The sequence below is a fragment of the Trachurus japonicus genome, chromosome 14 (genome assembly GCF_045865225.1).
Source record: "Trachurus japonicus isolate A0001 chromosome 14, Traja_1.0".
NCBI lineage: Eukaryota > Metazoa > Chordata > Actinopteri > Carangiformes > Carangidae > Trachurus > Trachurus japonicus.
The window spans coordinates 11176414-11192657 of record NC_140920.1 but is presented as its reverse complement, the minus strand read 5'-3'; the positions used below and the strand labels follow the sequence as shown (position 1 = coordinate 11192657).

The window sequence follows — 16244 nt, the reverse complement described above, 5'->3', positions numbered from 1 at the left end:
ACACCGAGATCTGTCTCTGGAGTGTTAAGGTAGTTCACTGTGTTGCAGCATGTTAGATAGGCTTGCTTTGGTGTACACATAGAGATTTCAACAGCATAGTCTCAACGTCTTGGTTAGATTTTCTGTACCATATGCTCAGAGCAGACAGTCACTGATCAATAAGAAACCATATATTTCAGAGTTAGATGATTTTAGATCTGTGAGATAAACTGAAGCGTCAACTATTTCTTTATGGGTCAAGAAAATTGTTCTGCCATCTACCACTAATAGTTAACATGGTTTACTCCTGAATAAACCCACTGGAGAATTTGAAAATGCATTGTCACAAAGCTGAAAACAAGGCCGTCAGCAACATCACACAAAGATAGTGTTCCCTGTCTACTTTTTAAATAATGTCAACCATGATTGTGTTGTTTGCAAGGAAAACAATCATTAACCAACACTTAGACATTTCAATTTGCAGCTTGAAGTTGTTTCTGTGCACTAGGGCAGAGAACAGCGAAACTGGAAGTTGTTTTTTTTAGCATCTGTCATGTCAATTGCGCAAGTGCAATACTGCATCAATTATATTTTGCTTGTCAGGTCTGACTGAGGAGGTGGCTGTCAAGTCCAGACCTGCACATGGGTCAATTGTCACTTGTAATGATGGTGCCGATGTAGAAGTTCATGTTGAGAAGTGAATGTGATTTGTTGACTTGAAAACTGCATTATATATATATACTATATATATTTTCATATTATTATATATGTATATTATATATTATTTCTTATAAAGTATTTGGTGGCATGAATAGCAGCATAGTACAGTGCAGTAAAGGATCTGATTGCGCAAATTTTTATTGTATTCATCTTTAGTTCTTTTTACTAATTTACTCAATAGTTCAGTTAATTTTTCACCAATTGATTCTTTGGTTGGTAAAAGTGAACTTGAGCTTTTCAATGAGCATCTGATACTGTGAATGTGCGATTTTGGTTTTCCATTCTGATCCTGTAAAAAAGCTCCTTTAATTCTATTATTTTTTACATGTTTAGACACTTTTTCGCTTTTAAAATTCATTTTTTTTAAATCTGCTAATGCACCACCCGCATTTTCTTTCCACAATAACTAGTTGCAAATATCTGCAATTATTCATCATGTCAAAGTCTTAAATGAATGTATTTATAAGAAACTTCCACAACACAGCTAATGAGCTCCCATACAGACTTTTTGATCATCTGTAGCACAAAGCACTAAGCGTTTCTACCAGTACTTTTTTAAAGTGGCTTCACCCTTTCATGAGAACAAGGCACTGGCAGTTTAAAAAAGCAGAATCGTGGGAACACACCCTCCGTCCCCTGAAAGCGTTCGTCATGCTGACTGTGAAGAGTTTGTGCCAACTCATACAGTTCTGAGCACGAAGTTCATGTTATAAGGGGATACAATGAGAAGAATTAATGTAAAAAGGAGGTAATGCAGTGGTTATACTCATTTGAGGTTTAACGTTTCTGAGTAATAGCGTCTGTGGAGCACTGCGGAAAGGTCAAAAAGGTTACGAGATATCTTACAGTCACTGACTGAGGATTTCTCTAAGGCTTGTCTCAGACTTATGAAGGAGGTCCATCATATGGTAATCAGAGAATATTTTCCTTGTTTAAGGCCATCTAACGAATAGCCACTTCAGTTTAACCTTGGAAGCATAGATTTTGATCGATCTTTTTGTTCTTCACATTGCTGCACTCCCTTAATATACACAACCTCAGAGGATAAATATTGTCACGCGCTTAGATCCCTCGCTTGGTCCTTTTGCATGTTCATATATTATCAGTAAAATGTCTCAAGCTCACATCAAGTCTTTTCTTTAAATCTCAGTGTGAATTATTCAGGTTTGGTCTTTGAGAGGAACGGGACTGAGCCACTCAGCCACAGTCAGTTTAACCCTGCTCCAGACTCTCTGTCACTTGCACAGCAGAGTATGTGGCCGCGGACGCCTGTCGGGTGAAGAAGGACGCGGCTCTTTTCGGCTTCAAGCGTTTGATTTCTTTACCTGAAAGACACAAATAAAAACAAATATAGATCGACATGGGATAAAAGTAACTCACTTTAGAGAAATGTTAGTGTAAGCACTACATGTTGCCATTACAGTACACTCACCATTGTCCACATAGCTGATAGTGTTAAGAGAATGGACCCGACTGCACACAACACTGCTCTGTCTTTGCAACATCCCGCGGCGTCCTCCACGGCTGTTCTTGCTCCTGCCATCTTGGCCCGCGGGCTGCTGAGACTGGCTCACCTCGCCGTCCACCTCAGCCGCAGCTCCTCCCTCCGACGTAGACTTCAGCTCCACACAGAACTCGATGAAGCCGCTCATTAGTTCTGCCTGGTTCGAGAGAAAGAATAACAAAAGATGAAGTCTGATCCTTAGAAGTATATGTAATGCAGAGCTGTACTTTTTGATGGTTTATTAGTGAACCACGGGCACACGAGGGTCAGACTTCCAGCTTTGGATTAGGGCCTGGGGAGATTATTTATGACTGCCTCTACCATTATGTAACATCTCTTCACCATCTGTTGCCTCAGTCCTTTTCAGCCCAACAATCATTGAGAAGGGTTGAGAGACATGAGAGTGCAGAATTTTTTTTAGCTTTCAGCCCTAATATCAAGTTTTGCGCTGCTCTCAGAACAAACGGGCAGAGCAGCTGCTCCCGATCTTAACGCTCTCCAAAACACCAGGTGCAGTGCTCTCTCTGGAGATGATGGCTGAGCGATGAAAACGTTTGAAGTGAGACGCGCACAAGAGGACTACATCTGGCAGCCTCTCCAGCTGCAAGATGATTTTAAACCGATGCTCACTCAGCAGAGATGATGAAGGTGGCAGCCAGGTCAGGACAGGTGCGACTCAAAAAAAAACAAGCAAGCCAATCACAACACATTCTACATAATCCCCCGATATACTGTACCTGCTGAGCTCCACCATTCATATGTAAATACATGTACAGGTGTTAAACACGTTCATATCACATAATTTGAGAATTCAACTTCACAAATATCTTCTTACTTGTTTTGAGTAGATCTTTAGCAACTTGTTTACAGGAGTGCCGTCTTCCTCTCCATCAAACTCCAGCCACAGGATGTGCGAGTCCCCCTCCTCCTCAGGGTGGCTGTGGTCCCAGGAGAGCTCATTGAAGCGCAGGCCAAGCAGTACATGCTACAGGAAAACATGTTCAAGGAGAGAAACCACAATAGTTTTCATGAAGAGAAACGAGAAAAGGAGCTGTCAACCAGACAGAAAAAAAAATCCAGTGCTCACCTTCTCTTTGACATCCATCACATAAACTCCCTCCAGGCAGATCCCGACATTGACGGCTTTGCGTTTTCCCCTTTGGAGGATCCCTTGCGCTGGTTTGTCAATCTCCCCAAAGAAGAAACCACACCTGTTTGTGCAGTAAAACGTTAATGTCAACTGAAAAATAAACAATGTGAGTATTTTATTTTGAGTTTTGAAACCGTCTTCTGTCGACAAATACAGAATATAAATGCTCATTACACAAAATCTTACCCATAATAAGGCAGAGTGTGACATGTGTTGAGGTACTGGTGTAGGAGCTGTGTGGGCTCAGGAGGGCTCGCGGCAGATGTGCTGATCTTTTTGTACTCCTCCAACAGGTTCTGCTCCAGCCCTGCCTGCCGGCTCGACTTCCCTCTCAGAGTGGAGAGTAACCCTCCGCTGCCCATGGCAACATGTGCAGGCAGAAAAGAGGACAGCTTCTTTTCTCTGTGGAGAGACGACAACTCATTTTCTAGCATTTACTGCATACTTTAATGTTCTCCTTTGCCTCTGTTGCTCTAACTTTGTAATTTAAACTGATACAGAAACAACCTCCTGCATCAATGCACTCCACTGTCTTCTGCTGCTGTGCTCTGTCATTATGACTGTGCTGTAATAAGGCCACAGGCCAAAACGCATTGGTCTCAAAATAAAGCTCTTAAAGTACAAGTGTAGCTCAAGTTTTGACCTCCTCTCCTCAATTACTGCCGCCTACATCCTGATTTCACAATCCTTAAGTGGGACAGCTTCTGTCCTTCAGCATCACTGAGACGTCAACTGGTCTAATTTACAGTCTATGACCAGTAATTTAAATGAAGGAATGATTAAATCTGTAGACCCCATGACTATCTAACTTGACTCTACTTCAAACATTAAACATCATGTAATTTATGTGGAAAGGATAAACGTAGAGCCTCTTCTCATCTCCTCTATTGCTTTACGATCAATGGTCAAAGGGAAAAATAAAGAAAACAAACTCTTTGGACTTTTGATGAAGCATGAATATTTGCTTTGCTGCAACATCTGTTTACTGATCATAAACCGCAAAAAAGATGATGACAGATAAAAACCACCAACCAAAAATAGGACACCATTAACCACTGTAAACAAACACGAGACATAATCTACCCAGTCATCTGTTCCTACCATCAACTAAAATAAAAACACGGAATACACTGCTTTACTCTGTCTCTGTCAGACATACAATGTTTCGTGGGTTTGGTCAAACACCAACTGAATAATTCACATCCCTCTGATCAAGTCTCAAATGGCTTTAAAGAGAAAACAGAGAGACACTCTCATGACCATCCCACTCCAATCATTGCCATTTTGTGCATTCCTGCACTTTGGCACAAGCCATCAAGCGTCTGAAAATTGCTGCAACGGCACAATGAGTGTTATCAACAAAAGACAATATTAAGCCTCTTCAAACAAAAGAATCACTACTGACCTTTTTCACAATGCCTGTTGATTTTCATCAAATTGCAGCTTTTTGTTGTTGATTGTGCCAAAGTACTCGAAGCTGCTAAATCAAGCAGCTGCCCTTTAAAATATGTGGGTTTAGGGACATGAATTTGGAAGTGCTTTCTACTGTGTCAATGACTTATTGTAGTGCGCTCTGCTACAGTGAGATGTCCTTTCTCCATTCGAGAAAATCAACAGACACAGACTTGCATTTTCTAAAAGGTCGAACTTTAACCTAGCCCACTGATGAACTTAACAAAATGTTCTGTCAAATGTGCTGGTACCAAGAGAACAGAAAGCCAAGTAAGATCATGTGTTGGCATAAATCAAGTAAAATTATCTCCATCACATGAAGTGATAATTGTCATCTCCAGGCTGTGGCTTCACATCAATCATGTGATCATCACTAGGAAACGAAATTTCAAAAAGCATGCACTTCCTGAATTTGTTCTTCTTCTTTTTTTAACTCACACTTTCTAACTTACCTTAATGTAGAAGTAAACTGTTGGCTGTCCAAACTAGATCCCTCATCAATAGCAAAAGACAAGGCTCCGAGAGTCATCCAGTGCTCGGGATCACAAGGGTATCGGCCCGTGAGGATGTTGCTCCTGGCCTCCTCATACAGAAGTTTTAGGACTCCTTCATCATTGATCTGCTCAGGAGATCATCCAACAGTTAGTCAGGACATTAAGCTCCTCAGTTAGTTTCAGTCCAAGATATTTGAAAAGAAAAGGAACTCGTATTTATTAATTTTTTTCTTGGTTCTTTAATTTTGACCAACTACAGTAATTATAAGTCTGGCTTTTTTTTTAGCAGTTCTCTCGGCAATTATAGTTTACAGTAAAATCCACAATGACTAGAGAAGTCTAATGAATTTTCAGACATTAACCAATTATTTTCATACAACTCCCACTGAGCATTTTGTTAGTAAAAAGGCTCCTTAGTACCAAGTATTAGATGACAATGTCTACATGATGACGCAATAGTACCTGCAGCTCTTTAGATTTAGGATAGAAGACATTGCGTCTGTACTGGAGGTATGGCTCATCTGAGGAAAAAGCAGAGGACAATGATGCATAAGGGTTAGATCAGATGACTGCAGTTTCAGATCAGTCAGTCTCATCGCCCTGAGTGGAGGAGTGAGGGTATAGAGACAAACACTGCAGTAGATGTGGGGTAACATCAAGTCTACCACTCAAGCCCCCTCCAGCCCACTGTGCTCTGGCTCACATTCCTGTAGTGTGGGTGGTACTGTATCTGTACCTACTCCACAAAAACACATAACAGCATCTAAACGATTATGCAATATATTCGTGATCCTCTTTGTTTAATTAGCGGTGAGCTGTCACTGTGTCGCCAGCTCTTTGATATCACTACACGAAAAGCTACTTCAACTGGCTAAGTAATGAGGAACAACACCAGACTTACACTTCACTAGAAGTCCATTTGCTTAATGGAAAGATGCATCTTTGACCACATTCATCAGATACAATTAAATTTTCCCTCATCAATAATATACTATATAGACTGTACTGCATTAGCCATTGTAACACCCTGTGTCGTAAAAGCTGCATCCTGGAATATGATGTCAACAGTATGAGTTTAAATGTGATCATGAAAGATAAAATGCTCAGACATTGTAATGCTTTATGATGTCTGTAGAACCTGCGATGGTGTATTATGCATGCATTTAAATTAATTATGAATCTATAAAATGTTACTGGCATAAGATTAATTTGATCTGATGTACATTGCTGCAACTACAGTAATAATGACATTTATTCACAATTCAATCTGCTGATGACTTCCTTGACTGACCAGCCTATAAAGTGTCAAAAAGGGGTTCAAAATCTCCATAGCAACTTTCTAAAGCTCATGGTTACATAATCAAACTGCTTGTTTACTTTAAACATTAGTCATAAGTTTAAAAACTACTGAATCTTTTTTTTTTTTTTGCTTGAATAGCGAATATGATTAATGTTGCATAAAGATTTTCTGTTGACTGACTCAAATTATTTTCAAACTTATACTAATGTTATATATTGTATGTGGCGATCTCTGTGTACACTGATTACAATGAGGTTAACATAGGACACAGGGTTAGGATTATAGTACCTAATACTAAAGTTTTATGGAGTGGAGAGTATTTCTGAAAATATTATTAATATTGCACTGACTGCTCAGCTTTACTACAAATCGCTTGTAGTAACTAATCCCTCTCTTTCTGAGTGCTTTGTCTTGGTGCAGATTGATTTTCTACATGTTCAAGCCTTTACTTTTCCTGTTCAGCCACAAGTGGCTCTTGCTTTTTGTGCCAACTACCTCCGTTTCTCTTTATTCATTCCAAACAAACCTGACAGCACATTGATCCCTTATTTACCCTGAGTAGGCTACTAAGCACAAACAATTTATAGGAAAACTACAAATCTAGAGGGAGCAGCTGCAGAAAAAAGAAACAGGCTGTGCTCAGCATACACAGAAACACAAGAACGCAAGAATCCAGGTGATTGAGAGGAACAGACTTGTGGCAGGAGACCAGAGTGTGTACAGTATGTTAAGTGAATATAAATACACAGCCTAAATGTCAGACCTTCCAGAAAATGTTATTATTAGGAAATTTGTTTTTTTCCTTAAAAAGCTATAACATATAACAGCCATTAGGTGGATATGTCACACTCCAGCCATCTAGTATTTTGTGGAGTAACTTTTGCATTTACTACAGCAAGTCTTTGTGAAAAGCCAAAGCTGGTTTTACGTGTTTTGTGGAAAAGCTCCCTTCTTGGATGGGGGCGATATAAAGGCATACTCTTTCCTGTTCCTTGTTATCACACTCTTTCCCAGTGAGTCAGTAACCGGGTCTTTTGTTTTGACATCCTTCAAAAACTCACATTACTTGTGTGTAAACATAACAATATAGCGAACAAGATCTCACCTTGTGAAATGTCGTCCTCAGAGGCCTCAGTGAAGCGATACAGCAGATCCTGCCACTGTCGACACAGTTTGTATGGTTGATGTCTCACCTTAAGCTGCAATTCTGAGGAGTATGGAGGAAATACAATGTAATACATACATCTGTCTGTAGCCCTGTGTTGAGTTTCTAGTTTATATCATGTAAGAGGCATATTCTGTCAAAAAAAACAAAACGTTATGTAATATTTGGCAGCCGTTTTTAAAGAAAGAAGCTTTGATATTCAGGTGTGTTTTCTCATAATGTCCAGGTTAATGAACAAACACAAAATCAAACAAAGAATGTAAATAAATTAAGGAAATTTAAATGCGGCTCCTACAAGTGTTGTAAATCATTTCAAGAGTTTATGAGTGTAGATTATGGGGAAACTTTCTTACCAAGCAGTGGCGAACACAACCAGAAGGCAAAAGCATCCTGTACAGATTCGGGAATATTGAGAGCCTCACGCACACTGCGGCCCAGCTCCTGCACAGAGACACTGCCGAGCCCTTCTACAGACAAGTGGACTGCACTGTCACCAAACAGGTATATGAGCACATCTTGAGCTGTGTGAACAATAACAGACATACAAAATTAAAAAAACAACAACACTTTATAGTTAATTTGTTATGAATAACAAGTACCATATATTAGAAAACACAAATAGGTTAGATTTATATTATATATTATTTTCTGCTTCATACCACGGGAAAGTGTTGCAGAAGAAGCAACACTTCCTCTTTGCGAGTGGTCATCTGATGAGTCTGGAGGAAAACTGCAGTCATCTCCTTCCATTTCTAATCTGAAATACACAGACCAACTTCTATCAAAATCTGCACATTACAATCACAGTACATAGTGTATGATACTAGTAGCTTTGCAGGATGCATTGTCTACACTCAGAACAGACATCTACAAAAATGTGCTGCTTAATTAACAGTGTACTTCAGCATTTTGGAGAATAAAGCTCTAGTATTTGTACTGATGGCTGAAGAGAGATCAGTCAAGAGTACAACTTGTACTATGTTGCGTACTAAAATAATACTTTGGCTTTGTATCTTTAAAAAGACTCAGTAATTGCGTCAGAGACCACTTCAGAAATATTTCCAACATGAATTACTGAGTCTTTTTTTTTATTTTTTATTTTTACTGACGCCACTTCATCTATTTTCCTTTAGTCATGTTTCAATAAACAAGTGATAAGGCAAATTTAGCCCTGGTGTCAGTATGCACCAGTGCCATCATGTGGTATTACACTGGAAAACACCCCTGGACAATCTGAACATCCCAGTCGACTGTTGACCTCACCCTGGTGAACTGATATGATCGTTTGGTCCAAACATCTATTACTCAGTCCCATTTATATAGATAGTTCCCATAAGGCTTAACACTATGATGATCTATTTGGCTTTACAGATGGGGTGGTAAACACAGAGGTATCACGGCAACAGCCCGGGGACAATCAGTATAAACAAGGTTAGCTATGGGCTAGCCACCCAAATCTGACCGGACTGTCCAACACATGCCCAAACAATGGCTGAGATTTTGAAGGAAACAAATAACTCAACGCAACTAAACTTCATTTCGTTAGCTTTAGCCAAGTTAGCTTAGCGAGCATGCTAGCTGCTGACGCCCGAGCATTACTACGGTTCCTTCAGACCTATTAATACATTTCAGTCGGCTGTTGATAACAGTTTAGTCACCAAATATTTCTGCCTAGTTGGCTAACTTTTGGTGGGTGTCTGTCCCTGTAGTCCTCTAGTCTACAGCTGCTACTGTTAATGGCATGTGATGTTACAAAAAATGTCTGTTTTCTGTCCACATACCTGCCGGTTGCCGTACAGTTTCCTCCACTCGCCGCTTATCCAAAACAAAACCCCGCTACTTTTGTAAATATTGTGGCCAAATACATTAGCTAATCAACGATTTGCTGGTATTTCCGTGGCTAGCCAGCTCAGCTGTCTGAAACTAGCTTTCCGGGGCAGCTAAGTTAGCTGCGTGAGTGACGGACGAACCACTCAGTTGTTGTGAACCAGTCTTCGGTGGGCGTGGTGATCACCGTGTCGGATTAAAAACACCTCAAAGAAGCATTAAGGAGCGGAGATAAATAATTTAGAGGTGTTAATCCGTGGTTCATTTCAGAGCCTAAAGTAACAGACTGGATACAATTTGACTGGTTTAACTGTGGGAACCGGTTCAAAACTCTTTCCCATCTGAGATGAGGTAAGGCCCTCCCCATACTCTACCTCTGATTGGCTTAGAATGAAATCGTAATCACAAATCGGCCAATCGCGGTCAGGGAGGGGCGGGGCTTAATAAAGTGGTGCAAAAAGGTTCGAACCATGGGAACAACCCACACATCCATGGAACAACCGTCCTCTGATGGGAAGCGCGCTGTTATCCAGCCATGTGATGAACACGTCATAACAGCTGTAATCATACAGGAAGCAGACTCATTTGTTTAGCCACTGGATCTTTTTAATACAGTTTATCCATTTATTCAATTGAGCTTTATTACAACGTAATTCATTTAACCCATTAGGCTAAGTCATTCATGGTTTCCTTGGTAGTTACCAGGAGGACCAGATGTTGTTGTACCATCCCTCCACAATCTGCATTCAGTTACCACAGCATGCAAAAGTTGTCATGGTAGCTAAATGGCAACAGCCTGAGAAACACTATCAATCAACATTTCTGTGCCACAACAAAAACTTAAACGGACCTCCACAAAAGTTTTATTTTTTGTTGAGCACTCTCCATCAGTTGCACTCAATGTATGAAAATAGTGGAGTAAGAGCTAAGAACTATGATATTTAAAAGAAAAGAAAAGAAAGAAAGACAAGAAAAAAAAGGCGAGGCAAAGTCCAGTGCTGATTGTTATTAGGCTATTTTTATGTTTATAGCCTAACTTGGCTACTTTGTACACCATAATATGTTAATCTCTTGTTGTTATCAGTGACACTCTGCCTGCTTCGGTCCAGAAAATCACTCATTACACAGTTGTGTTTTAAAGGGGGTTTTAATAAAGCTTTTTATATTGGTTGACATTACAAATAGATTCCAGGGATGAACCAAATGTTTTTTTTTTCTTGTAATAAAGAGAGTGTCAAATTCTTTCCTATAGAAAACAACACCGTAGTGAAAATTAAAGTGAGACCGCATTAATGTGTTATGTTAACTCTCTCAATCAAAGGCCCAAGGAGCCCCAATGTGATAAACTACCTGTATTTGAAAAGATGAATCTCAATTTGTGTATCTTATCATTATTATTATGTTTTTCTTCATAAGCAGACAAAGCCTTTGAATAGTTCACTCTGCAGCTTACATCCACCTGACGCAGGTATCTAACTGCAAGGGCAGCAGGCTGAGTATTAACAAATGGGATTAACAGCTTTAACAAAGGTGAGAGAACAGAGGACACACTTGATAGCTTTCACTGCATTACTGACATCAATTCATCAATCCTCTTAATCCTATTCCTTTCTCTGGCACGGAGCGGCTTGGAGTACCCATTATGTAGGCAGACATACAGTATAGTATGTCACTATCTGCATGTATTGTGTTTACATTGGAGAAAGAGAATAATCTGCACAAGACAATTAGTAACTTCAAACTTTAGTTACATTATGTCAGTCTTGTTGCGCGGCTGAGCATTGGGCCTCATGTCTCTCTACAGTCAGCTTCACATCCTGGTCTTCAAAGGACCAAAAAATGTTTATTTTTTCCTTATACCTCATGAATTACTGTTTACACAGTGATTGACTGATGATTGTTTTATTGATTTTGATACAGACAATTATTATAAGAATAAGCAATGCACATCACATTCAAATGCAAATGAGTAATTTTGTGTATTCGTGGAACTGTAAACAAATGTAACAATAAAGGGTTTATTGTTAATGTTAAGGAAGGAAAAATACAACTTTGCTATAACAAAAATAAAGAATCTGCTCAGTGGTTTGAGCATAATGTTCATTTTAAGGAGTGCTGGCAAGTGTTCTCAAACATGGTATATACGATAACATCTGAAGGTATCTTATCTGGTGTTATACAGTATGTGGTTTACAGAAAAGGTGTTAGTTCAGCACATCAAATTTGAGTGGGCAGTTATATAGTCAACAGTTACTTTGAGTGAGTGAGGGTCATCTGACAATAAAAAAAATACTACAACTAAATTTGTGAAATTCATAGAAGTCTGTGTTTCATGCTCTTATCTCCAATTTAAATGATCATTCATTAGTTTCCCTCTGTGTAAAAATTATTTACATGTGTGTACATCCTATGTAATTTAGGCGGTTGCTGCAGGATCGCCCTCCTCCACCTCGTTTGTGAGCAGGAGGAAACTGAGTACAGGGCCGAAGTACTCCATGAGGGTGTCCTTTACGCTTTTCTCCAGCAGGTACCCCTCTGTCTCGATTTCTGTGTTTTCATTCCCTGCCAGTGCTTCCATGGAGGTCTGCAGGAACCGCAAGCTTACCAGCACAGAACCCTTGGAGGAAGGAAGGTGGAGAAACAGCCAGTGAATAAAGGGGAAGTGGATATTTTCATTGATGATATGTTTGAATCATACCACTGCAGGAACACACTGTTAATTATATAGTATTAACTTACACATTTTTATTATTTTTATAACCTTTTTGCAACTGAACCAATCCCTAAAAAGGCAGTTCTATGCTTGACCAACCACAAAATACAAAGTGCCCCATAGCATTGCCAACCTACACAGACTGTAATACTTGTGCTGTATTACCTGTAAGAGGAAGACAGACAGCACTCCGCCCCCAATGGTGTTCATCAGACCCATGTAGTAGTGGACCAGAGCCTCTCTGCAGCCTCGGAGGTAGATGTTGAGCTCCTCAGTCTGGTAATCATAGTTATAGTGGGCCGAGTTGTTGGTGAGCTGATACTGGATGCATGGCCGTGGAGAGCTGGGGTTGCAGCAACTGAACGGGACACCATCTAACAAGTAGCGGCCATCCACGTTGCTCTTGATGCGGCTAAGAAAAAGAGAGAAAATAAATGTGTCAGTTGTCTTTGTTACTAGATGTATTCTGATGTGAAATCCACTCTTCACATTTTCCCACAACTTACTCTTTCACTTCCTTAGTGCTGAAATCAAGGTAGCGGTTGCTGATCCACTGGACCTCAAACCAGTCCCTGAAGTCATTGTTTCCACAGCACTGAAACTCCATCTGGAGGCGATCGATGTTCTGTTTCTGGAAACAGCGGCCCGGGGTGTCTGTGTCCTTGTAGTAGCGGATGCCGTTCCTCAAGCCCACCTTCAGAGAAGACTCCAGGCTGCCCTTCATTGCATAGCTCATGATGACAGCCAGCAGCATGAGGACAGTGAAGAAACAAGAGACAGCAAAGTAGGGCTTCAAGAAGGTCTTCCAGCGAGGAAATCGCCCAGCATCCAGTGCATCTTGACAGATCTTTGATGAAAAGTAGTTGATACCCAAGGAGGCCAGCCCTACTATCATGAGGGTATTGGGGACAATATGTATGTCTGAGTTATCCATCACCTGTAAGGATGTGACACAGTGGTATAATTAGTAAAAGTTACATTAGTTTGGAAAAACACATGAATACAGAAGTCAAAAATAATGGATAATGTGTCAACAACTAAAATGCTTTGAATATTCAAAATGTATTTGGCCTTTGGCCCAACCCATAGCTTGACCCGTAAATTTTGTGACATAGCGCTAACTGATCTTAGTCAGGTCTACATGTTGGTGGTGCACAAACAAACACTCAGTGAGCCCTGATGGAGCCGTCTCCACCCTATTTGCTAATTCAGGCCTGGTGGTCAAACCTGTTTGGAGAACAAGCTAACAACTGCGAGAAGTGACAGCCTTAAGTCATGTTAATGTTAATGTTAGCAGATCGTAGGTGTTCAGTATTTCTGTTACATGGTTCTCCTATGTGTGTATCACAATAGAAATGACTGTGGTGGTTGTAGCGTAATGAAGTTGCTAGCTAAACCATCTATGCTAACAGTTACCACATGGATGGCGCATTGGTGCCGCCATGTTTTTATTTGAGTGTATTTTTTTTATGCCAAAAGCAATGCTTTTAAAGGTTTTTAGGCAACATTTGTCATTGGTTTTGGTTCATGTGAAACAAATTTGTATTTGGATAAAGCAAGAAAAGTTGTCCATTATTTAACAAAAAACTTATCAAACTAGTCAAAACTAATTAGCTAATTGAAGGTTAGGGTATAACACATTGGAAACATCATAAATGTCTTTTATAGGTAGGCCTATATTTTCTTTTCATATGTCTATTTGGTGATCATTTCATTTTCTTTGCTCTTCTCCCAATTATTAAGGCATCCATTTAGACTTTTCTTAAAATATTGTGAACAGAACACAGAGCCAATTAGCCTACCATTTACCATAAATAGGGCCCTTCTTGTCACAAACATAATTAATCACTTAAGAATTATTATCATTCCATTTAAATGTGGGGGGAGGGGGGGGGGTATATATATATTAAAAAAAAGACAAAAACTATGTGGTTTTGTCAATATTGCTGAGTTGTGATGGCGGGCTTCTATGATTTGGATTAGCATGATTAAGACTGACAGAGCCTGTTTATTATTAGTCAGGATCTAAAGTGGGTCACAAGTGTATCTATCTCTCATTGGTCTCCACTCAAGGATATTTCTTTCGAATCTGATTTATTGCATCCCTTCAAGGAATTTTGTCCTGTTTTCAAGGTTTCTCCCACGATGAAAATGGTAACAAAAATACATAAGGAACAGACTGTCATTTGTCAGGTGTACTTGACATAAATCAGTAATGTAATACTGTAGGCTATGTTGTCTCTGAATACAGGAGTTGAAAATATGAGCACAGTTGAACCACACATAGCCTACCAATATAGGCCTAGTCTCTGTTTCATTGAGAAGTATTACACATTACCCAATAGTATTTACTCACCATTTAACAGTAATTACAATTACTGAAATCTTTGATAACTCAGAGGCAAAGACAAGTCAATCTCTGCAACACTTTTAGAATATGAACTAAGCTCCAAAGACCAAGCAATTCAATTTTAAAAAGTAGCCTACCTCTGCCCTCCTGCGGAGCTCCGTCTTAAGGATGCACCCCAGGGTGAAGGTTATGGCCCCGGCTACTGTGGCAAACCAGGAGAGGAGCCACAGTCCTTGGGCCAGCTTCACCCTTTTTTCAAAAGGGAACTTCATCTTCATCACCACCATGGTTGCAGAGAGGGAGTGTTACCGGGGGAAGAGGGGAAGGAGAACGGCGAGGTAACGAGGGACGATGCTGTGTTTCGTCTGTGGGAGAGGAGCAGAGGTGAGAAGCAATATCCAAAAAGCTCAGAAGAAACAAAACGGAAATGCAACACTGAATGTGGAAAATAGAATAGTAGCCATAGTGCAATCAAAAACACACTGATGATAACTTTATGAGGAAAAAAAAAGTTTTTTCCAAAAAGTTAAGAAAACTAAGAATACGTTTGAAAACTTCACATCCCAACTGGTGCATATCCAACTGAGCAGGTGTCAGATCATCAAAAAAATCACCTTATTTGTTTCCCCAGAAAGTCCTGAAAAAAGTCCAGTTACCTCCACCGACCACTCTGTACCGTCCAGTGTGCCACACAGTGGATTTGGCACACTGGATTTGGTTAACCTGTATGCTGCGAGAGTCTTACCTCTAATGCCTACCTATCCTATTAAACTGGTCTTTGAATCCAGGCCATTGTCAGCTCAGCACCCATCACTCATACAGAGGGACTTGAATGACAAACTAAATTGAACCTGACAAGGGTGGATGTTATTATAATCCATAACACATACCCTCCTGAGACAACATCCAGTACACATAGACTGAAATACATTTTTTTTAAAAAGATAAAAAGAAGGAAACCTGTATATTTCACTGAATAAAAAGCTTTGACATTTCAGAAAGTTTTTTTTTTAATTTCCATCTCTGTGAATTTTAAAGTTGACATTTAGATGAAAAAAAATTACATCTACAGTTTGTGAATTACACTAGGACTGTCTTCAGACAGGAATGTGTGGTGGCAGAGAAAGTGTTGATTATCTTATAATACCCACAAGAAGTTCAGAGGGATAAATATAACTCTCCATTTGGTGCATGCTGATCATAAGGTCTTGTTTGTCTGCAGAAGTCTGAAGTTTTAGACAGAACCAGTAGAACAGGCTTTTTGCAACATGAATCTGGTACAGACTCTATTGATCATTTCACTTCTAATAATAAATCCTGAACGTCTGAAGTAGAGCAGTGCTCTCGGTCTTCACTGAAGGTCAGTGACACTGGTGACATGTTATTTCACAGATTCATACATCATGGGTATTTAACACCTCTAACTATGAGGTAATTCCAAATCATCGGCCAGAGCTTCTAAACACCCAAACACAACAAAGTACGCCCAGGCTGAAAAAGACCTGACTCCTCACACAGCTATCTCAATTTCCACCTCAAATAGAAATAAAACAAATAGTTCAGAATCATGTCTTGCTGTTTCTTCATTTG

General features: G+C 39.8%; 2 protein-coding genes across 4 annotated transcripts; both read right to left on the bottom strand.

Moving 5' to 3' along the window:
• Positions 1-1702: 1702 nt before the first annotated feature.
• On the bottom strand, positions 1703-9739 carry frmd8 (FERM domain containing 8). 2 transcript variants are annotated; one of them, XM_085797488.1, is made up of 11 exons: positions 9546-9739; positions 8424-8521; positions 8118-8285; positions 7705-7806; positions 5762-5820; positions 5258-5424; positions 3540-3755; positions 3291-3414; positions 3039-3188; positions 2132-2360; positions 1703-2024 (listed from the first exon to the last, which is right to left on the bottom strand). In XM_085797488.1, the coding sequence occupies exons 2-11, from the start codon at positions 8512-8514 to the stop codon at positions 1912-1914; spliced, it is 1419 nt and encodes a 472-aa protein (XP_085653614.1). In that variant the 5' UTR covers positions 8515-8521; positions 9546-9739; the 3' UTR covers positions 1703-1911. The 2 variants fall into 2 exon arrangements, with proteins under 2 accessions (XP_085653614.1, XP_085653615.1); XM_085797489.1 differs by having other exon boundaries at positions 8424-8539; positions 9546-9700.
• A 1738-nt stretch (positions 9740-11477) lies between these two features.
• rom1a (retinal outer segment membrane protein 1a) lies at positions 11478-15489 on the bottom strand. Of its 2 annotated transcripts, none has more exons than XM_085797485.1 (5): positions 15269-15489; positions 14792-15019; positions 12811-13241; positions 12470-12716; positions 11478-12208 (listed from the first exon to the last, which is right to left on the bottom strand). In XM_085797485.1, exons 2-5 carry the CDS (start codon positions 14939-14941, stop codon positions 12008-12010), a joined length of 1029 nt encoding a protein of 342 aa, XP_085653611.1. In that variant the 5' UTR covers positions 14942-15019; positions 15269-15489; the 3' UTR covers positions 11478-12007. The 2 variants fall into 2 exon arrangements, with proteins under 2 accessions (XP_085653611.1, XP_085653612.1); XM_085797486.1 differs by having other exon boundaries at positions 15311-15382.
• Between the last annotated feature and the right edge of the window lie 755 nt (positions 15490-16244).